Below are 24,294 nucleotides of genomic sequence, written 5' to 3'. Positions count from 1 at the left end.
CTGTCGCTTGCAAAACGGAATTGACCTTGTGCCGGCTAGCACAACACTAATGCGCGGCCATCGGCCGAACTGCAGTTTCTAGGCAATGCGACAAGCGTGTAAATGTCAAAGAGCCTTCGCCTCGAGCTGCGAGTGTTTCCCTGTTTTTGTGCCGTTTGTTCAACTCGAAACGAGCGACAAACACCTCCGGGACCGCGTTTCGTGGCTGTCTGAGGCCGTGCGGAGGAAACTGTGGCGGATGCACGCGTTTTCTTTTTCCCAGCGTTCTTTCTGCAGCGCTGCTAATGCTGTCAGCGGCCCGCGAAGGTCTCATGTGCCCGGGCATTCGGGGTTCGGGCGCCGGTAGGCGCTGGCTGACGTTCATCCAACTTTTATGCCAGCCGCTCAGATTTAGTGAAGCTACTCTTTATTCCTTATTTGCTCGCCCTCTTCACCGCGGAGTGTAGTCGAGGATTCCCGAAAGACTTGGCTGCTCAAAATTGCTGTTTCTGTTCGAGGAACCGTTATCCTATCCTCGTTGTTCACATAATACGTGTGCGGTCGAGCGTGCCGCATGTCAGTTCGTTTGCGGACGAGCTGCCCCGTCACTTTTCTTGTCTACTAGGCTCTTTGGCGCCGATGTGTATGTGAAACTAGTTTTTTGTGCGGTTTGGCTTCACACATTGCGGTTGGTGCGTTCGGTCGTTCGTTTTTCGCGACACTGCGCGCTTAGACACCGGCTTTAGTGTAGCGTGCATGCTAATAATGCGCGGCCGCATTCCGAGCGTACTGAACGCGCATTGGCCTCAAAGGTGACAGCGGCTGTCACATATATCGTGGTTAACATGGTAACTTCCTTTCGATGTTGAGGGCAAGGTAGAGACCAACGCGCGTGCAATCACGTTAGCGCTGTATGTAAGGACGACCTGCTGTGCGCTTGCCAATGGGAAAACCACTTCCTTGAGCGCAGCGCGTGATTCTTGACACGCCCAGCGGCTTGACGGGCTCTCCGCGAGTTCTAGACGGCGATTGCGCTGTCGGAGGACCTCTTTTCTCGCTGATAAGGTTCGCGGCACATAGTAGCATACGTCTGGACTGTGCTAGACAAATATGCGAGCGTGTCAGATTACATTTTGACCTCTTTCGTTCACAGGTGCGCCTTTTGCTTTAAGGTGTACGATTAGTGCACTACTGTCGAGAGTTTGCTTGTTGTTTACGGTACTGTTTTGAGACACATCCGCGTACAAGTTTTAAATCGCACCTTGGACAGGCTGAAGCGATGGACGCTGGGATGACATTCGTGAACAAACTCGTGCAAAATAAAATGCTACGGCAGTGTGAACAAGCTTTCCTTAGTAGCAGTTATCAGTACTGGACCCACAAAAGCAGACATTGCATGCACTGTTGTGGAAAAAACTAAAAATGGAGGACATTACAAGTGTTGTTTAGATTAGCCATCGCTGAGAGCAAGGTGTATAATTAGTTGTTTCAGTACTGTGCAATTTGCTACAGCAACAGCACGTCAATGTTTCTTGACAACTGAGCCATGCAAATCAGGCAGGCTTTCCGTGCAAGCTGAGTTGCCTACTTAGCACTGAATTTGCATGGTTTCTTTTTTGCAGTTCTGCTTTTGACAATGAAACCAACGAAAAGGTAGCCATCAAAAAGATCTCGCCCTTCGAACACCAGACCTATTGCCAGAGGACGTTGAGGGAGATTAAAATATTGACGCGGTTCAAGCATGAAAATGTAAGTGACCCGGTTGTTTTATATCGCTTTTAGTTACTGAAAGAACCCGTTTGAGGTATCATTGGTGCTGGTTTGGTTTTACCTTTATTCTTACACAAGAAATAGATGAAAGCATAGCCTATAGAATAGTGTTCTACGTTTGTGCTCCGTTTTTTTTTTTTCTCATCTGTGTCTCTTTAGTACTTTTATGCATGGCTATTTGTGTTTTTACATCTGTGATTGGCATTGTAAATGCATCCAAGTAGCAATGTGAACTTATTATTCTTCTTGAGGTTATAAGTTCCAAGGCAGTTTAGTGTAGAAATTAGCACTACTAGCTTGGATACAATGTCGTTAGCTTTCCCGAAACTGGCCCATTTACCTTTTTATTCAGTAGTTTCCAATCAGCCTGAACAAGTGCAGTTACCAAAACATGAAAGAGGTATCTTAGATACTGCTTTCTTGGGTTTCTCTTGTTTTCCTTCTGATATTGCGGCAGCACATTGCGCCCATATTTTATTTCAGTCAGTCTGCCGGTCTTGCTCACTTGTGTAAAGTCACAGATTTAGATGATCCTCCTTGCTTGAACCTGTTGTCTCCTGAAATTGTGCTCTTGCCTCATGCAAACAGCCCAGAAGTCATTCATTGAAGTGAACCTCTTATAGCCCTTTCCTTTTTGTGTGTGTGTGTGTGTAGTAGTAGTAGTAGTAGTGATAAAAATGAGTCCCTTGAGATAAATCACATTTTGCTGAAACTTCACTGCTAATGGATGAAAGGACATCATGACAAAGAACAGGTGGCGGTTCATGCACGGGACTTAAAAAGTTAATCTGTAAAAGTCGCAGCTATATGTGACTAACATTGAGAGCAACCTCAGCACGGCGTCTCTCATAGCCTGAGTCGTTTTGGGACGTTAAACCCCACAAACCAACCAACCAACTTCTTACTAATTGCTGTCATCATCTGCCAAGATGCCTTTGCTTTGCTTCATCGAATATTTAGCATTTTTACCTTGGTAAAGTTCAGTGCTATGAATAGCATCTGTGCTGTGTCTGAAGAACATTGCAAAGATGGTAGCTTAGTTTGGCCTTTACCGTACTGCCTCGTCAAGCCTGCAGCCTTTGTAGTGTTATGGTAAAGCCAGATAACTGGCAGAGCTTCATACTGTCTTCGGTCATAGAATCAGTATGGTGCCGAAAAGTTAGTTTACCATTTTTTTGTTTGCTTGCATTTCTTACAAATACAAGTGCAAAAAAAAAGACAGTAAAAAACTTTATTTGTGTTTAATATTATTGCATTAATACTGAGGTTGTAAAGCAATTTTTGAAGCAGCTTGTGAATTTGGGAACCTTACCGCTACCTATTGGCAAATCCATGGTAATTCAGAACATAAAATTGCAATGTGCTAGGTAAGCAAACAGTAATTAATAGAAAAGGGGGAGTGTGGCTGGGAGGTTTGTGCTTATGGGAGTTAGGATTTCTGCTGTCACTTGAATGCATCTTTGTGGCATATGGTATATAAAAATACGATACTAAAGGAAACTTCATTTTCTACATGGGGTTTAATATTTTATTTGTGATTGACGTCTCATTGGTGGTGATGAGATGATGAGAGGAAATATGTGCGATTTCAGGTTACCTTTTGCTGTTTCATAGCATTTGTTTATTTTATGTGCCTATTGGCAGTTTAATATCTTTTTTACTAGCTTTTTAATTAAAAATATACCAGCTACCACTTAAATAATTTTTGGTTTCTGCAAAAAGTTTCTTTTGGAATGTGCAGATGTGCACATTCTTCTGCTCATGTTCTTGAAACAGCTGTTTCTTTTTTGTCCTTTTCAGATTATAGACATCAGAGACATAATCCGAGCACCCACAATTGAGCAAATGAAGGATGTGTATCCTTTACATTTTTGGATGTGGCTGGTCTTCTCTTGATTGAACATTGTCGTAAATTGATTTGTGCTTCCTTGTGGCATATTTTTTCAGTGATGTCAGCTAATGGCATTGCTGACAAGTGGCAGTCCGGTCTCCAACTCGGAGAGTGAATAATATGGCTGTCTTCTAGATCCGTGCAAGGTTCCTACAAACCTCATAACATTTGTTTTGTACTCCAGCCTCAAATGTCAAGTTCACTCCTCTCGAGCCAGTCAAGCAACTGCCAAATTGTATATTCAAGAAATTACAATTTTATCAATTCACACACGCGCGACCAGATGAAGTTGTGTTTTCTCAGGATTCATTGTAGCGCAATTCCAGAGATGAATACTGACCGAAAGAAGGACACAGGACTGACACTAAACCATAGAGTAACATACATATAAAGAGAAGACACACCCATAGGGCCCCAGCGGCCCACTCTTGGGTTTCAGCGCACAGCGGAGTCGGTGAAGCGTGCCAGCGTCAGAGCGGGGCGCTTCAAAATACCAAATCTCGGAGGCCACAATATTACTTTCGGTTTCGGTTTTTCGCATGCGTCCTGTAGTTTGATACACAGGCTCTTTCGCCACTTGCACGAAGTAGTTACTGGCATGGTTTAAAAGAGGCAGTACCTGAAGCAATGCAGAACGATGTTGCTCGTCATCAACCCACTCTCGCACCACTTTTATGGGGCATAACAGGGACGCAAAAAGTGTTCGCATGGGCATATGGGGCTCTCGGGAGCTATGGATAAAGCAGAACCCTTTGAATCGGGAGGTTGTGGTGCATGCCACCTAGCTGTGAGAATTAATACTATTTGCACTTAATCTTGCCTTACTTTTAGTAACCAAATAATCTATATTCCTTTACCTTGATTTGTTTTTAATTCATTTTAGTTGCATACAGTCCTGCAGCTAAAACTTTTTTTTTTGTAGGCGTAACAACGCCGTCTGGCGGATTCGTGGAACTTTCAGCTGGGCCGCAAATGGCGTCGAGTTTTCTCTCTTTATATATATGTTACTTTATGACTAAACTATCATCTTACTTTATTCGTATCCACACGGACATATATAAACAAAAGAAACAAGACGTGCAGTATTAAAGGCATACAAGCAAACCGCACAAGGTACATTAGTTCTGTGGTAAATAGAGCCACGGATGTGTCACTAACATATTCGCTTCATCTCTTTCTGATATCATACCATCTAACCCGCCTTGAAGTTCTTTTAGAATTTGTGGTTGATATTGCCGTTGTAAAGATTGTAATTTTATGCTAGTTTTGTTCACCCTTGTTTGATATCTGAAAGGTGGTGCTAAAAATAGCCAGTCGCTGGGGCAACAACTCTCCTGTTCAGCTTTATTATTTTTGTTTGTGCACCAGTTGACGCCTCTAGCTTCTATAGCCAAATCTAGGCACAATCCATGCTGGCTGCCATGTTGTTGGCCTTGACCGTAGGCATATGATGCCTACCGTGTGCAGCTATATTGTACAGTGCTTGATGGAGACAGACCTGTACAAGCTGCTGAAGACGCAGAAGCTGAGCAACGACCACATTTGCTACTTCCTCTACCAGATACTTCGTGGCCTCAAATACATTCACTCTGCCAATGTGCTGCATCGGGACCTCAAGCCCAGTAACCTTCTCCTCAACACCACCTGCGACCTAAAGGTGGGCGTCCATTGAGGTTGCATGGGGCTGCCTGTAACTTTCTGCCTGTCATTGTGCAGCACCCTTCCAATACTTGGCAATTTGTCTTATGCTCAGTGCCCACCTTTGTTATGTTTCCTGAGGTAATAATAGCTGAATATCCAGTGTACTTGCTTTCACATGGTTGAGTGCATTAATTTAGGTCGCTGTTACTTGAGTTGGAGTTCAAAGGAAGCAGGTTGCGATGCAGTGTCCTCTCATCTGATGTGGGAACAGGTTGCAGTAAGAGTCTGTGGTATGCCCTTGGTGCAGAAGTGGAGATTCAAGCTCTACTGCTTCCTCTTCTGTGACACTGTTTTTGTTTGGTGTGATCGTCCTTGGTTGCATGCCCAGGAGCACGATACACACAAAAGTTTCTGGCCACGGTGGGTGCATTTCAATGGAGTTGAAACACTGAACGGGTTCTTGTATGGCATCATCTCGGCACGTGCCAAAGAACCCCGGTTGGTCTGTTTTAATTCAGAGCCCTTCATTATGATGCCCCTCATAACCTACGTATCGCTACAGTACACTAACTAAACAATTTATATATATATATACAGTCAAACCCGGATATATCGAACTCGAAGGGGATCGCAAAATAGTTCGATATATCGATAATTCGATATACAGAAATCGGCTTGTGACGGCACTTACGATGCGAAAAACCGGTACCGTATTTGTCGCGTAATCAACCCACTTGCATAATGAACCAACCCCCCACTTTCGCACCCGAGAATTAAAAAAAAAAAAAAGAATGCGTAAAGGCCAGCTCGCCCACATGCAAGCGACTGAGCGATCTCAGCGACGAGCTGCAGCGACAGAGCGAAAATTTTCAAACTTGTTGGAACTGCGTCCCTCTCGTCGCTCGAGCCACCGCGGCAGCTCAAAACAAGGTTTCTGTGTCACCGCGGCGGCAGAAATCGCGAGCATTTTCGCTTGCATGTCGATGGCGCGCGTCAGTCCGTTTCGGTCGTCTCATCCACAGCTCATTGGCAGCGTGCCAAGATCCTGCGCAGCGATAACGTCAGGGCGCGTTTATCTTTTGATAGCTCCTGCGGTGGCAAGGAGCGAAATTGGCAGTGCCCGTGATGGCTTGATTGCTCAAGCCTGGTTCGATTTATCACACCGCGCTTGGGGCGGGCGTCATGATCGCAGCAGCTGACCGCGTGCTTTCGCAGATTCATGCATGCAAGGATAAATTCTTAACTTCCGCAGCTGCCATATCTTACACTACGCCGTGCGTACAGCACAACGATAAAGGATATGACTCTCGAAAAAAAAAAGGAAAGAAAGAAAAGAAAAGAAAACAGATAGCTGCTTCTGCTTAACATCCGCAGGCATCATAGCCACGTCTGCGTCCGCTGCCGCGCCGCCGCACGCAGAGGGTTCGCTGGAGAAAGCATCCGACGTCTGTCTGAAAATGGGCTGAGCTGGCTTGGCGCATGCATTGCGCGTGCTGAAGGAGAGAGATAGCTTGGCAAAAGAATGGGCACACCCACGCACATGGCTTGCAAACGTCTAGTGCTGGCGCATGGGAAAGGATAACTGCAGATGCGCGCGCCTTTGGGGAATGGGAGTGACGCTGCCCAGACCAGCCGTCGTCGACTGTCCCCTCTCATTCCTTCCGCGCGTGGCTTGAAAACGTCGCGCGGCAAACGGCCAAGGGTGATGCGATCGTCTTTGGGGAAGACACACTTTCCAGTGCGTGGTGCGGAGTTCGATATATCGAACGACCGGTGAAATTGAGTTCGATATATGACGCGGATTTCCTGTACTTTTACATGGGATTTTCAAGGGGATATTTCGCGAGTTTGATATAACCAAAATTCGATATATCCGGGTTCGATATAACCGGGTTCGACTGTATATATATTGTTACGGAGCACAGTATATCGAGACGACGACGACGTGCTGATGTGAAGTAGTGAAGAAGACGATGCTCAAGCCTAGCTAACTTCGTTCTGTGATGTGCGGTGTACTGTGTTCTTTCCTTAACATTTGGTGGAGGATTGCTGGAAGTACGCAAGTCGCCAAACCTGGATCTTCGTAGTGGCCGCCAGATTGGTACAATCACTATGCAATCCGACGCGACACCTTCTTCAGCGACACCATCAGCTCCCACCATCGTCATGACGCAGCCCCGCGATCCAGGCACCTTTTGCGGCACCGACCACATCGACGTAGAAGACTGGCTCGCCATGTACGAGCGGGTCAGCAAGCACAACCGTTGGGACGCGACCCTCATGCTCGCCAACGTAATCACCTATCTGGCAGGTACGGCGCGCGTCTGGTTCGAGACGCATGAAGACGATATCACATCGTGGGAGATGTGCAAGGAGAAGCTTCGAGACCTATTTGGCAAGCCGATCAGACGCAAGCTTGGCGCACAAAAAGACCTCGCATCCCGTGCCCAGTCTTCGACGGAATCATACTTGTCTTATATCCAAGACATTCTAGCACTATGCCGAAAGGTGGACAGCGCCATGTCCAAAATAGACAAGGTGGGCCACTGTTAAGGGGATAGCAGACAATGTTTATAATCTGCTGCTTTGCAAAGATTGTCCAACGGTCGACTCAGTTATCCAAGTTTGCCACCAGTTTGAACAAGCAAAACACCGCCGTATTACTCACCGCTTCGAACACTTGCCAAACACAGCTGCTACGTCCTCGTGCGAAGATAGTCCAACCTTACAGCACCCATCTCATCCCTCCAACTTGACCAGGATTGTTCGTCGAGAGATAGAGGCTATGACACCCGTTGCGTTCGCTCCTCAACCAGCGGATGCTACTATAGCCTTAATCCAATCTGTTGTTCGCCAGGAGTTTGCAAATGTGGGCCTCAACGCGAACGTGGGCTTCAACTCCGGCCAACCTTCCGCACAGCCCTCGCTCCACCCTAATGTTCCTGTCGTAGCTGCTGCGGCTCCTACCACGTCCTTTCAGACGCGGTATCGCTACCGCTACCGCAACCCGGACGAATGGCGAACCTCGGATGACCGACCAATCTGCTTCAACTGCTCACGTGTCGGCCGCATTTCCCGCCATTGCCGCAGCCGTTGGGTTCCGCCACCTCGACCTCGCTACTATTCTGATCGCAGCGCCGAATATGTTCCACACCCAACCTATGTCCGTGATACGCGCACTCGTGACTTTAACTCGCCAGCCCCGCGCATGCCCAGCCGCTCGCCGTCTCCTCAGACCCGGAGGTCCCGCTCGCCCCAATCTCGTCATTCCACATCTCCTCACTTCTCCGGCTCTCATCCGGAAAACTAACCAATGCAGCTCCCGAAGGTGACGCTGCATTGACGACCCGGCCCAAAAATCCTCTGCTGACCCTCGCTCATCGCCGCAACCTTCTAGACATCTATGTGGATGGTGCCCCTGTTACTGCCCTCATTGACACTGGTGCCCAAATTTCAGTCCTCAGCTCATCCTTTCGCCGCCGTCTCAAAAAGGTTGTCACACCCGCCGCTTCATCCGCCGTTCGCGTTGCCGATGGAAGCGTCGCTGCCGTCGTGGGACTGTGCACTGCGCGCGTGAGTATTTCCGGTCGCACTACCCCTGTCCTCTTCACTGTTATCGACCGCTGCCCTCACGACGTGATCCTCGGCATCGACTTTTTAACGGCCTATTCTGCCCTGATCGATTGTTCAACTGGTCTTCTTCGCTTAGACCTGCCCTACTGCTCCGAAAACACCGATGTCAAGCCCCGCCTCCGATTCGCTGAATTTGTTCGCCTACCACCCGAAGCTGCTATTTATGTCCCGCTGGCCCCGATCCCCGCAGTTCCTGACGGCACATACGTCACTTGCCCAATTACCGATGTTGTTCTCCGTCACAACGTCATACTCCCCCATACCGTCGTGACTGTCACTGCTAACCGCACCTACCTTCCCGTACTGAACTTCAGCCGTTCGACTCAAGTTTTACCCCATGGTATCGCACTCACTGATCTGTTTCCTTTGGCGGACTGCGAAGTTGCAACTCTAACCCCTCAGTATCTGTCGGAGCAGCATATATCGGCTTCTTCTCATTCGAACCTCTTTTCAGGCATGATAGCCGCGGATCCGCCAGATGACCAAGCCAAAGCTCTCTCCGACCTTTTGCTGTCATACAGCGATATATTTGATTTCGGTGACAGACCATTGGGCCAAACATCCGCTGTGACCCATCGAATCAATACGGGTGACGCCAACCCCATCCACAGAAGGCCTTATCGTGTTTCCCTTACTGAGCGGCATGTTATACAGAAAGAAGTGGACAAGATGCTGGCGCAAAATATTATTGAGCCTTCCTGCAGTCCCTGGGCGTCTCCTGTCGTATTGGTCAGAAAGAAAGACCAAAGTTGGAGATTTTGTGTCGACTATCGCCACCTTAATCAAATAACAAAGAAGGGTGTTTACCCTCTTCCGCAAATTGATGACGCGCTTGACTGCTTGCATGGTGCCAGCTATTTTTCTTCTATCTACATGCGTTCAGGCTACTGGCAAATTGCTGTCGACGAACGGGATCGCGAGAAAACCGCATTTGTCACCCCCGACGGACTCTATCAATTCAAGGTGATGCCATTTGGACTCTGTAACGCTCCTGCAACATTCGAGCGCATGATGGACTCACTCCTCCGTGGCTTTAAATGGACAACATGTTTATGCTACCTGGATGACGTCGTCGTTTTCTCTTCCACGTTCGCAACCCACCTTGATCGCCTTTCTACGGTTCTAGACGTTTTCCGCCGCGCCGGTCTTCAATTGAACGCCAAAAAATGCAGCTTCGGCCGGCGCCAAATCAGTCTTGGGTCATTTGGTTGACGCAAATGGTGTGCAGCCCGACCCTGACAAAGTTCGAGCCTTGCGCGACTTCCCTACCCCACGTAGCTCAAGTGACGTGCGAAGCTTCCTTGGCCTTTGTTCTTACTTCCGCCGCTTCATTCGGAACTTCGCAGACATCGCTCGCCCACTTACCTCTCTTCTGCCTTCACGACACTTATTTCCGCCCTCACCACCCCACCTGTTCTGGCGCACTTCGATCCTTCTGCACCTACCGAACTGCGCACCGACGCTAGCGGACATGGTATTGGTGTTATCCTTGCCCAGTCCCAGCATGGTTCCTCCCGCGTCATTGCTTACGCTAGCCGCCTGCTTTCGTCCTCTGAGCGCAATTATTCAATCACAGAGCGGGAATGCCTTGCACTTGTTTGGGCACTGACCAAATTCCGCCCTTATTTGTTTGGGCGGTCCTTCTGTGTAGTGACTGATCATCATGCTTTGTGTTGGCTGTCCTCACTTAAGGACCCCACTGGCCGCTTAGGTCGCTGGGCCTTACGAATACAAGAGTATGAATTTACTGTGGTGTACAAGTCCGGCCACTTACACCAAGACGCTGACTGCTTGTCCCGCCATCCCGTAGATCCTCCTGATTTGTCCGACAATACTGCTGACGACTATGTTTTGTCCATCTCGGACTTTATCAGTATCGGCTCCGAACAGCATCGTGATCCTGCCCTGCAACCAATTATTGACCAGCTGCGCAACATCCCCGATTCTTCCGCCAGCATGTTTGTACTCCATAACGAGATATTATACAGACGCAATATGCGTCCAGATGGCACGGACCTTTTACTGGTCGTTCCGGCTCATCTGCGCTCTAGTGTCCTCACCCAACTTCACGACATTCCTACAGCAGGACACTTGGGAGTCACACACACTTATGACAGTGTGCGACGCAGATTTTTCTGGCCTGGTCTCTACCGTTCTGTCCGTCGCTACGTCGCCGCTTGTGAGCTGTGTCAGCGCCGTAAGATACCCTCGCTTCAACCTAGTGGGCCCTTGCAACCAATTCCAGTGCCGACAGAGCCGTTTTCTCGTGTGGGCCTCGATCTTCTTGGGCCTTTTCCGACATCGACTTTTGGAAACAAGTGGATTGCTGTGGCGACTGATTATACCACCCGATATGCTGTAACCAGGGCTATCCCTACCAGCTGCGCCTCCGACGTTGCCGACTTTCTTCTGCATGATGTCATCTTGATTCATGGCGCTCCACGTCAACTGCTCACAGATCGTGGCCGCTGTTTCCTCTCTCAAGTGGTTCATGACCTTCTCCGCTCATGCGCTACTCGTCACCAGTTCACCACGGCCTACCATCCGCAAACGAATGGTCTTACTGAGCACATCAATCGCACTCTGACCAACATGCTGTCTATGTATGTGTCCGATCACTATCGTGACTGGGATGTCTCCTTACCTTTCGTCACGTTCGCCTATAACTCCTCACGCCATGACACCGCCGGATACTCTCCCTTTTACCTACTCTTCGGCCGTGACCCTTTACTCCCATTCGACACCTTGCTGCCTCTTGACGACTCTTCCGGCAGCTACGCTTCGGATGCCATCGCCCGCGCTGATGCTGCCCGCCACATAGCTCGAGAGCGTCTTGGAGCGTCTCAGCGCTCTCAAAAACGTCGTTACGACCTTCATCACCGAGACGTTCACTACCCTCCTGGTTCCCTCGTACTTCTTTGGCACCCGGCTCGCCGTGTCTGTATATGTGAAAAACTTTTGCTTCGTTACGTGGGCCCCTACTCCGTCTTGCGGCAAGTCACCGATGTGACCTATGAGATCGCCCCTTTACAGCCCAAGAATCCTTCCACAGCCCCTCATCCAGAACTCGTGCATGTCGCCCATCTAAAACCATATCATTCGAGTTCTCCTGTGTAGGACGCACCGGGACTGTGCTTCTTCGGCGCGGGGAAAACTGTTACGGAGCACAGTATATCGAGACAACGACGACGTGCTGATGTGAAGTAGTGAAGAAGACGACGCTCAAGCCTAGCTAACTTCGTTCTGTGGTGTGCGGTGTGTGGTGTGCGTCTTAAGACTGAAATAGCGTTTACCACTGTGTTCTTTCCTTAACAATATCAATGCGCCAGACGCAAAATCGTTAGGGTCTAATCTATCTGTTACAGAACTTATTGCATTTTCTGATGACTGCCATAGCAAAGAGGGGCATTCCAAGATGCTGCCTGTCTTCTGAAATTTATAGCTCATATTCCTGCATCTTCTCCGTGGGTTTAAACATGGGTTGAGGTAGGAAATGTCTTTTAACTAGTAGTGTAAAAACACTAACACACTCACCACCGCCGGCCAAGAATCTTGTCCAGTCCTGTTTGGGCCGGCTGATGATGGAGCCGCTTTTTGATGGAGGCAAAAAGCAAGGCACCCATGTGGTGTGCGATGTCTGTGCACGAAGAACCTGTGTAGTCAAAATTTTCAGGTTCCTTGACTGCGGAGTCTCGTAGCCTGAGTCACTTTGGGACGTTAAACCCCACAAACCACTAGGAAAAAAAAAGAAATCAGAGCAGGTCTAAAACTGTCAAAGTTCGAACCCCAGTACTTGGTTTAGTTGCCGAGTGTCTTAACTAGCTACCATAGTGGGTGCATTCTTTTGTTATAACCAGGTTTATGTCAGGCTGAACGTCCCCCGTTTGATGTGCTAGCTCCCAGATCGCACTACTAGGGAGGTTAAACGTGTGGCCTCCGCGACCAGATATGCTGTTGCACTGAAGCTGATTGCGGAGGCCATAACTAAACCTCTGCGATTTGACACTGCACCTCCCAGATGACGCCACATGTATAGCTGAGACTGGTGTGTACCAGGCCCATAGCCATAGAAAGTTTGTATCAGGTAAGTATTGCGGAAAAAAAAATGTTGTAGGGCTGCTTTCAACTATTCTTGAACCAAGTTTCACGAGCGTAAGCCATTGGCCACAGTCGCTGCTGGTGCTTCAATCTTGGCTCGCGTCCGCACTTGGTAAACTTCTTGGCAATGGGCTAGTCTGGCTTCTCACTCTTCGATGGTCTCAGCAGCTTGTCTGGTATGGTTGCGGTCTCTGCCTGCTGAATTTACCTGGCACTATGCTCGCGGACCTCCCTCACTCTCCCAGATGTAGCGTATATATGGTGTATTTACCTAGTTTAAATGAAGGAGTGGTGCAGATGAAACTTATGAAGACAGTGTTCACTGCACACGCGAGAGTGTGTTCTAGTTGGAACTTGGTGAAGACTATTGTTTGCTGCGCAACGAGAGAATGTGCTGCAGTTTTACACGCAGCGTGCGCCGAAGTGCTGTAGTGCCTGGACATAAAAATAAAGACGGCAGTGATTGCTACGCAGCAATAGAGTTCAAGCTCAGTTGCTCTGAGCCAGATGACCTTGATGGTTTGGTTTGTGGGGTTTAACGTCCCAAAGTGACTCAGGCTATGAGAGACGCCGTAGTGGAAGGCTGCAGAAATTTCGACCACCTGGGGTTCTTTGATGTGTACTGACACAAATAGCACACGGGTGCCTTGGGATTCGATCCCACACCCTTGGGAACAGTAGTCGAGTGCCGTAACCACTGTGCTACCCCGGTGGGGTCCAGATGACCTTGAGGTTTGGCATGTGAGCCTATGCTTACATGCTATGCTTACATGCCTATTCTTAGTGTAACTGCAATTACACTGAGTTACAGTAAGAGGAAAACGCCCATGCTTTTGCACTATAATCAATTCAACAGAGATAATCCCTGTCAATTTTTCATATGCTTATGCTATCTTTATTTGTCATAGCAGCTGTATTGGTAGTTTTCTGGCAGTCCTGGCTGTACCTTTAGGCCTGTGCTGTGTTTGGAAGTGCTTGCCATTATGCCCCACGTATAGTGGTAGAATGTTGACTCACTGACAAAGTAACTTTCAGAAGCTTCATTTGCTTCCCTGGATGCCAAGCATAGGGGTCAATTGTGCACATTTAGTGTCACACTGTGAGATGAACAGGTTGGAGGGTTTCTTGACACGGTAATGGGTTTTAATTTTGTTGTCATGTGGGCAGGAACAACCACCAGTGTTCTGGGTGTCATTTTGTTTGGTTTTCTGCATTCTTTTTTTGGCATCCTAGCATCAACTGTTTCGTGGTTGTGACGTTTTCCTTTGAAGTTTAAATTGAAGAATTTGCTCATTTCAGGTTTTTAGGTTGTGCCTAAAACATTTAGGAGTAGCGAAACAGAGCAGTGAGGTGGAGAACGTGTGTGTTTTTATGTGATGAATTTTGTGGAAGCAGAAACAAGCGAGCTCTGTATTGCACTCTAACAGAAGTTGGCTGCCGCCATGTGCGCAGATCTGTGACTTTGGGCTGGCGCGGGTGGCTGACCCCGAGCACGACCACACGGGCTTCCTGACGGAGTATGTGGCAACGCGCTGGTACCGGGCCCCTGAGATCATGCTCAACTCAAAGGGCTACAGCCAAGCCATCGATGTGTGGTCCGTGGGATGTATCCTGGCCGAAATGGTTTCCAACCGGCCGCTTTTCCCGGGCAAGCACTATCTGGACCAGCTCAACCACATCCTCGGCGTGCTCGGCTCTCCCGGCCCCGACGACCTGAACTGCATTATCAACGAGAAGGCACGCTCCTACCTCCAGTCATTGCCCCACAAGGCCAAGATACCCTGGTCCAAGCTCTACCCAGATGCTGACCCCAAGGGTATGTAGCCCCGTTGAAATTGTTGTTTCTCGTTGCCACCTGTTTTGGGTTGCTGCGAGTGCTCCTCTGGTTTCGTTGCCAATGCTGGTGATTCTTGTCACAGCAGTACCATGCTTTTCGATGTGTAAGGCCATCACTCGTATTTAGAAGTTTTATAAGATGCACCCTTGTATTAGACACATCTACTTTGCCGTTACCTATGTTAGGGCAATAGGACTTGACCATGCATACTTGCGTGACCATCGCAAAGCGCTCTGTGCCTGAAAGAAAACTCGTTATATATGCAAATGACAGAAAAAAAAAGAGGCAGTATTCATGTCTGAAAATATCCTCGCACCATGAGAGCAGCAGCACCTTATTATTACTCAGATCCTTGACAGGCTTCGTCATCGGACTCTGTATCAAAAAAAAAAATGAGCCGATTTCTTGCTGCAGCGCTGAGGCATCCTCTTCGCACTCATAATCACTGCGCTGATCATCGCTTCACTGCGACGCATGCGGCAAAGCACATGCAGGAAATCGAAGACACATATGCAGTAGCCACCAAATGATGTTGTAAATCGCAACTGAAAAAGTGAGTTGGCTTGCCCACCTTGTCTTGGCAGTGTATAAAGGGCGAGGAGTGCAGATGTCGTCATATTTGGCATTTTTATTACTAATGCTCTAGATGCCTGTGGGACGACCATCGGTATTCTAATTGTAGAAGTTGCTGCCGCCACCGTTTCACAGTAACGTTCCCCTATAAATGTTACGCAAAAAAAAAAGATATGCATGCAAGACGCACCGTTATATAGGACGCTATACCAAAATTTTGGGAAAAAAGCCATGTCATATATATTAGAAAATACGGTTATCTGCGCAGCTAGGTGCTTATCCCTCAGTTCTTACTGTGGTGGCTTTCCGCACCTGTGTTACACAACAACATAAGAGACCCGCTGGAGCAAAAAGCCAATATTGGTGATGTCACACACTTGCTGCCTGTTGTGTTTGGCGAATGGAAAAGTGGCGAGGTTACTTAATGTGGGAGGAGTGAGAAGCCCCCCCCACCACCCCCTTCCCTTCTCTCTCAATCCACTATATGTAGTGATGTACTGTGTATGGTAATGCGTGGCAGCTTGAAGATAGGTTTTTGTGCTGTCACACTGTCATAGATAATGGTAATTATATGTCCCCCACATCTTCTCTTGTTCCTCGGAGGCGTGGGCTAACTAAAGGTTGTTTCTGATATGCTGTATTCGTAAAATTTGCTGTTGTGGAGACTTTGTGCTGGGCTTGTTGGTGTGGCTGCGACTGTTTGCAGTAGAGCTACAGGCATCTTGTAGCGCAGCAACGAAAAAGAAGGCTTATATGGTGGGCTCCCTTTCTCTTGGGGCTGCTAACACAGCTCACATGGACTGTAACAAAAACGACACTGATGTTGTTAAAGTCGAAAGTTTCAATGAGATTTCTAGCCTTGGTTGTTACGGTAAAAGCCCATGAATTTAAACATTAAGGCGGCACTGGGGAATCTGTTTATTAGCCAAAGTTGGTAATGACTCTGAAAAGGTGTCGGAAACTGCTTGGTTCACGATAAATTTGTTAGGTAGCATCGTAGTTGTGGCTGAGTAAAAAGAGTTTCAGTCACTGACCAAGTCAACATGAAAAAAGAAGACGTTTCGTAACCCCTACGGGTTCCGAAACGTCTTCCGGAGTCATGAATCGCATGACTCGCATGGAGTCATGAACAACCGGAGTCATGAATCGCACAACAGGAAACATGCCATTAATCTATTCACAATCATTACGTCACCAGCTTCGCCTTTAAATTTCCATTCCCTCGCCTTGTCCGCCTCATTGTGATCAAGGAACCCGTAAGGGTTCCGAAACGTCTTCTTTTTTCATGTTGACTTGGTCAGTGACTGAAACTCTTTTTACTCAACTACCATGCCTGACCAGACGAACCTTCGTCGAACCCTTGACTACTTGTAGTTGTGGCTGTTTTCCACGTTCCTACTGATGCCTTATTATTGCACAAATGCTCTCTGGAGTGTAAGGCCTTTAAATACATGCTCTGTACCACTCTGTCATTCAATGCAGCTTTGGACCTTTTGGACAAGATGCTGACATTCAACCCCCACCGGAGAATAAATGTTGAAGAGGCCCTTGCACACCCTTACCTTGAGCAGTATTATGACCCGGGAGATGAGGTGAGCTACCTTGTAATCTTCAGTGTAGTCAGAATCGCTGTGAAGAAATAGTTTTGCGGTTTTGTGGTGCTCCAGTACTGCTGCAAAGTTTTTGTTAAGCTGATCACAAAAAGTGCCTCCAAGTTTTGGGGCCAGACTTTGCTTATTGAAGTGCTCTCCGGGGTCTTGCATTAGAGTGGTAAGGGCTAAGAAACAAATTTTGAAGGAATAGACTTGCAAGGCTGTTGAGGAGAAAAAAAAAAAAGGCGCTTTAGGCAAAAAGATATGGGGTGTTTTGTAAATTTAACAAGGTGTCTAATACAGCAAGTGATGGCGAGGTGAAAACTAAAATGCAGTAAAAGTGAAAAAATAAATATGGAAAGTATTAACTCTGCATGAAATGGGAAGAGCATCAAAACCTGACACACTAATCAAATCTTAATTTTGAAATAGAAAAAAAGCCTTCATGAACACTTGGCCAAATACTTTTTATTTAAGAAACAAATGTTTGCCAACAATGTGCGGATGGCAGAGTTCCTACCCGAGTCCAGTTTCAATGACATGTGGTAGCTCGTTGCAAGCAAATGTAGTAAATAACTTGAGTGTCATTCTGTGCAGATTAGCACTTTTGTGTTGACCTCTGAAGTTGCATTTGTGAGGGTAGCTGTTCGAAGCATTTGGAACTCAGACATTAGGTATTTGAAAAAAAAAAATTTTATTGCTCAGCTTGAATGAACATAATGAAACACTTCCCACAGTTGCTCTGAACAAGGCCCCCTACAAAGTTGTTACACCTGCAGTCGAAATTTCGCCTTTAAGCATAAAATGGTTTTAGCTTCCATTGTTGGCGACCTTGAGGTGCCATCAAGCCAGAACCAAGAGCTAGCATCCAAGCATCCTTTCTCCATCATCCAGGCACCGAAACGGGATCATCTTGGCACCAAAAAAAATTTAACGAGACTAGTTCGGAACGACTTCTGCGCCTTCCCTAAGGATGGCATTATGGGCCCACACTCACTTCCCAATGGCAACCTCAAACTACTGTTGGAACCATGCATGTGTTAGAAATGTCCTCATTCTGCACTGTTTTGTAGCGTAAAGACGAAAGGGCACAAAACTATCCACGCTCTTTGGACATCTCAAATTCGGCTTCAAAGGAAACACGTGCTGAAGCAGAAATGATAACGCCCATGAGCCTGGTGCTCCTTTAAGCCAGGACTGCTGTTGCTGCCCCACTCAGCGGATTAGTGCTGTGCGTCCACGACCGTTCTGACGCCAATGTCAGCAAGGACACAAAACCCTGGTTTACAACGGCACCTCATGAGTTTTGGTCCACACCACTGCACAGTTTAATCAGCCAGCATTCATCTATGTCCCTCTAGGTGTCCTCCCCGTCAACATGAGCTAATGTGCTACGCTGGTAGTAAACCCATTTCATTCAATTGTGGGACATGGTGATTTATTTATTTTTTTTTTAAATTTTTTTTTAGCAGAAGCTTTACAGAGAGTATCGAGATTATGGGCTGCACTGCGGTCCACTAGGCTAGCAGGCAGGTGTTCTGTAATTTTCAGTAATTAGTCCTCTTTTCTTGACTGTAAAAACAAAGTGATGGGTGAGGCATCATCTGTGAACAAATCCTGAAGGGGGCGGTGACCTTGCTTATTTGGCCTTGGCCTCTAAACATTACAGCGGGCATACAACGTCAAGCTCTTCAGCACATTTACAAAGGATGCAGCGGCGATAATCTGTGTAAGAAATTAGTATATCACTCTGTTAGGCGGCTTGTATTTTTCTACTGCAGAGTGCATGTTCTTTTGACGGAAGACATTACATGAAGACATAGCCACATTTTTCGGTTTATTGGCTGAACACAGTGCACAAATGGGTTGAGCATTTCTCTTCAGGACTCGCTGTTGGAACTTTTGTGATTTCCTAAAAGGTGTGCAAACACACACAAGGAAGGGCACATATAACCTCAAAATTTGACATTCTTTGGCTAGCTTGGCAAGGATTCTCTTTCTTCCTCTGGAGGGGCATTACTTTGTGTTGCTGTGTGCACACTTGTCGCTGTGGCTGTGCACCTGCACTGATGGAACTGGTGTGCCAATTGCAACATTCTGTGCCAAATGGGGAATCGTGCTACATGCTGCTGTAGAGTAGCACAAAAAAAGCCATCGAAAAAATTTGGCAGTGACGAACTCGAAACTGAAGCTGACACTTTAGATGCAGAAAAAACTGCTATTGAAACAGATACAGTTTTCACTTGGCAAATCAAATCCATTGTATCACATTTGGCCATCATTACTCTCCCATTACTTCTGTCCGGGCATATTAAGAGAATATAGTAAGGCCTCACCGTGGTGGTGCAGTGGTTAGGACTCTCAACCACTGTACCCTAGGATGCAGGATCGGATCCCGGCCGCGGTGTCCGCTTTTCGATAGCGGCAAAAAGCAAGACGCCCGTGTGCTGTGCGATGTGAGCGCACATTAAAAAACCCCAGGTGGTCGAAATTTCTGGAGCCCTCCACTACAGTGTTTCTCATAGCCAGAGTCACTTTGGGACGTTAAACTACATAAACCAAACCAAACATAACATAGAAAGTTTGAAGCACTGAGGCCCAAGTTGCTGCTTACCATTTGTTTCACAAGCTGTCCTGTTGTGTCTTGCCGGGGTGTCACTACTTCGTACGGTTTTGATAGCGATCTCTAATGCCATCTCGCCGGTGGCATCATCCAAGCTCTAGTCAGATACAACTAAAAACACTTCTGGGAAGAAGCTGTCCAGCCATTGACTCTTATTTTCATGACATCACTCATGGTTGGAGGGCATCCTCTAAGAGGTATTGATGGCTGTGTTCTTAAGTTATGTCTTACTATAGGCTCATACGAAAATTTCAAGAAATAGTGTCTGAACGCACTAGTTTTCTTGCACATTGTGTAGAGTTCTTTTTGTAGGTCATTTGTGTAGATTTGCCATGAATGACTATTCCATGTGCTCACTTTGGGGGACGTAGATGTTTGTTTGACACAATTCTGTACGCCTAAGCAGCGCATCCTTTCATTTTTCTAACGAGCCCAGTCCGAAGCACTTCTTGATTTGACTCTGTCTTGCGCCAACTATGTTCACATACTGCAGAAGCTGAATTTTTGCCACAAGAATTTTTTTTTCCCCCGGTACATTATTCAAAATTGTTAATACGAATTGCAATTTATTCTGCTACAAAAGCTGTTTCAAGAAGAAGCCTGCTCTGAGTTCTGCCACTTGCCCTCTCCATTGCAGCCAGTGGCGGACGAGCCCTTCAAGTTTGAGACAGAGCTCGACGACCTGCCCAAGGAGCAGCTGAAGGTGCTGGTCTTTGAGGAGACTAAGCTGTTCCAAGCACGTTGTGCAAACAGGCTGTCCCAACAGGCGGCCGCCTCCTCCTCCTGAGTGGATGCTGCCTCTTTTGTGGCTGTTGGTGTGTCCATCTTGGGTGAGTGATGCCAAGTCTCTCTCTTCTGTGGTAGCGCCTCTGGGTGAAGGCTGAACTCTCTAGGTGCTGGTTTGTGGCTAGGTGATCGGTTTTTCTAAGGAGAGATTATGAGAACGAGGGAGTGATGGGGGGGAGGCTGCAGTCACAAAGAGCCTTGGAGGGGGTTGGGCAGGTGGGGTTCATGCAGTCCAGCGCATGACAACCTCAGCCGGTCAGCCATGCTTCAAGGTTGCACATAATAGAAAGTAGCGGTCCCAGTGTCGTTCCTACACCTTGAAGAGCGATCTGCAAATCGTTCGATGGAGCATAACGGCATCCATGCTCCCAGAGACAGTTCTCGGGCAAGGAGGGTGCAGGGGCATTGGTGTGCATGGTGTTCTGGACTGAGGTTAGCTGTGCTTGCTTCAGGTTCTAGTGGCAAAACACAGGAAGGCAACTTCTGAAGCAGGTGAAGGCCTCCAACTTCATTTGTGACACAAGGGGAATACCAGGCTAGTGGAGGTGGCTTGCAGCAGCAGTTTTGGCTTCAACATGAGTGAAAAGGCAGTCATGCCAGTTCCCCAATCTAATACAATGTCTAAAGACGCAGGACATAGGGGCTTTGAAATATACCATTCCAGCAACTAGAAACTGCAGGCTGTCACACCCATTCTTCCTGAACTTCTAGTATTTGGTAGTTGATGCATTTTGAACCTTACGATGAGCCTGCGCTTTTATTACATGCCAGCAGAAATTGGCGCAGAGGTTTTTAAATTGAAATGACCACATTTGTGACTTCGAGAAATTACCATATTTACCCGAAAGTAATGCGAGTTTTCTTCCTTGGCTTGTTCATTGGTTTCACAATGCATCTTACGCTCTAATGTGAATGAAAGAATGAATATAGTAATGACAATTTGGCTTTAAGGCGAAAGCCTTTAATGCCTCACTGTTGTCGACAGAAGGTTGTCAGCAGAAGTGTCGCTCTTTTGAGAGTGAGAGTTAAAAATAAATTAATAAGCCTTGTCTCCTTTGGGAACCGAACCTCCATCCCTTGGATCCCTAGCCAGCTTTGAGCCCAGCCCGGATCGTAAAATGCTGTTCATAATTCCGCTTGTCTACTGTAAGGATGATAGTGGGATTTCGCGAGTGATAGGTACGGCGCCTTTTCTTTCCTGTAAACGAATTATAGAACGCCGGTGAACTTCTGTGCGTTCAATGAAATGCTGGTTTTGTTCGACAAGGGGCGCGCGATGTACCATAATGACAGGTCATCACGTCACCAGGCGATTCATGCATACACGAAGTTGACCCTGGCGTGTGTCTGATTCAGACATTCGTGCGGTGCCTTTCATATGCCGCTTCCTTGAACGCCGCACCACACAGCAAACAGAAGCGGACCGAGATGTCTAGGAGGCGTTAGTACAGCAGGCATCAGCGGCGTTTGATATTGATTTACAGGATAGAAAAAGCGCAGTATCTGTCACAACTCTTTTCGGACACATGTACCACGCTTTAAAGGAAGGGAAGAAGGTGGGAGTGAAAGAAGAGAGGGAGATAGAGACGATCCACTTCGCTGTAATGGCTTTTGCCTCATCGCACTTTAGTGGTCCAAAGTGCCCTCTAGAATTGTTCTTCTCTTACTGCTTCTCAAGATAGCTACTACTAGCTTTGCCACTAGGGCGGCAAGCTGCTAGAAAAGCAAACTTTTGATGGCACGCATGGGCAAAGGAAAGGCTATTGAAGGCTATCAAAAGGCTGTTAAAGGTTGTCAGAAGGCTATTGAGGAGGAGACAGAAATGGAGTTGAGTAGGGTCGGTAAAGGAAAGAAAGGCAGACATTTTCAGAACTGGGCAAGAAGGAAGCAACGGTGCCATGATGCACTGTCCAGAGGAGCTGCCTCTTGAAAGCTGTTGCCATATCCGTTGCTTCAAATTGTTTCATGCCACTTTTTCTCTGCCGTCAATAGTAGTTGCTTTGAATGGGTAGAGTTTTCATTTATCTTAATAATTTAATATATATTACCATTTATGGACCTTTACTTGACCCTCTGACAAACGGGTTTGACTGGGCTGTACTGAGTCGTCAACTCTTTCCTGGGCTACAAGCACAGTGCGGCGCCCAATACAGCAGTGTCTTTCAGCCCTTTGTGAAATTGTGTATTATATATATATATATCTCCCGCATTAAATTTGCGGTCTGATTATTTATGTGTAAATACAATACAGTAGAACATCGCTATAGTTAACTCAGATATAGTAAAAACTTTGATATAGTATAGTGAAACAAGTCCCAGCTCATCTTCCAAAGACAAGTGTACATTTTGCCCCCTTTATAGTAAAGACATTTTTGGCAAAAATTTGTTATAGTAAAGTGCGCCTGGCCCCAGCGACAACTCCCACAATATGACATCGCCGCCCGCACACTACCTAGAATCGTGAGGCAAAGATTTTTTGTATTTGAAAACGGAAAAATAACAGTGTTCTTTTAGGTAGTTTTACCGCTAGGCTTAGCAGCATTCAGGAGAAGCCTACTTTACGGAGGCCTCGAAGCCATGAGGAAAATCATGGAGCGCGTAAGGAAAAAAAAAAGAAAGTAAAGCTGTCTACAAATATAGAAAGGAGGTGGCGAGGTCCGTAGTAAAGTGCAGCAAAGAATAGGGAAGGGGAGGGAAGAAATGGGCAAAGATTCACAGCACAGTGCAGCACGAAGTATGAGGTAGTGGAGGCAAGAAGTGGAGGTCTTGCAGCACTTGATTGCAATGCGCATTTATCATTTATTGCCTTTTAAAAGACAAAAACAGTAAAAATTGAGTGTTCATGCAAGGCTTTGATTTTCACATGAAATCAAACTTGGTTGTACTCTTCATAGCCACGTTGTCCTCATGCTTAAGAGGTACTTCCACAAGACAAAGAATTTTTATAACTGAAAAAAATTGCATTAAGAGATGATAACAGAGAGGTGGAAGGTATTTCAGAGCGTTTTTGTTTTCATTACGCAACAAGACGTGTTCAGTAAGTGCCCATTTAACTACCAGACAGCATGTTAGGGCTATGTCATCACCAACAACTGACATAGTAAAGACTTTGATATACCATATTTACTCGATTCTAAGCACCCCCTTTTTTTCACGATTGCGATGCCCAATGTGGAGGGGGGGTGCTTAGATTCACAGCCACCTTTTCGCGGCAGTGTTCAAAGGGAAATGCTCGAGAAATAACATTTTATATGGCGAAGATTCATTTAGCGAACATCCAAAACAAAAATAGTGCACCCACCGCTTGTGTCTCGTTAGTCACTCTCACTGCCACCCGAAGGGTCCGTCACACTGCTTGAGCCACTGCTCTTAGTATCTCACAGCAGGTCGTCTTTTGTTTCGTCGAAGTGGTTAGTAATGGAGCACTTGTTAAAAGACTTCACAGCGTCGACCTGGACCCGCTTCCATGCGTCCGAAATCCACCTTGCGATGGTTGATGGGCACGCTTTCTGAAACTTTCCTGTCGGTGCCTTCTTCCGGTCGGGGTTCTGCACCCATTCTTCATATTCCTCTCGAAGATTGGCTTTAAAAGGTTTGTTGACTGAAACGTCGAGGGGTTGCGACACTGGTGTCATGCAGCCTGGGATAGCAACCAATTCGCAATTGCAGTTGCGAAGCTGGGTCTTTACCTCTGGGGTAAGGTGGCCATGAAACGCATCCAGCAGCTGCATAGACCATGTGCCTGCAGGTCCGCCGAGCAGTGCTCCGGGACGCTGCTACTACACAACTCTAATCCAGTCGGACATGAGGTCTGCTGTCATCCACCCCTTTTCTTGTACTCTCACGATGACATCTTTAGGAAAACTTTCAT

General features: G+C 47.0%; 1 protein-coding gene across 1 annotated transcript in view; it reads left to right on the top strand.

The window, feature by feature from the left end:
• rl (Mitogen-activated protein kinase rl) overlaps positions 1-24,294 on the top strand; it is a 37,240-nt gene that overhangs the window by 566 nt on the left and 12,380 nt on the right. Inside the window, exons 2-7 of the mRNA XM_084598614.1 lie at positions 1,602-1,728; positions 3,550-3,605; positions 5,108-5,297; positions 14,465-14,828; positions 16,905-17,014; positions 20,275-20,467. Coding sequence (XP_084454740.1) covers positions 1,602-1,728; positions 3,550-3,605; positions 5,108-5,297; positions 14,465-14,828; positions 16,905-17,014; positions 20,275-20,424 — 997 coding nt within the window. The 3' untranslated portion in view covers positions 20,425-20,467. The remainder of the gene's footprint in view (positions 1-1,601; positions 1,729-3,549; positions 3,606-5,107; positions 5,298-14,464; positions 14,829-16,904; positions 17,015-20,274; positions 20,468-24,294) is intronic.

This window comes from Amblyomma maculatum, chromosome 3, assembly GCF_055883805.1.
Source record: "Amblyomma maculatum isolate TAMU_Amacu chromosome 3, ASM5588380v1, whole genome shotgun sequence".
NCBI classification, from domain to species: Eukaryota; Metazoa; Arthropoda; class Arachnida; order Ixodida; family Ixodidae; genus Amblyomma; species Amblyomma maculatum.
The sequence above is the reverse complement of the archived record's forward strand: the minus strand, read 5'-3'. Positions and strand labels throughout refer to the sequence as shown.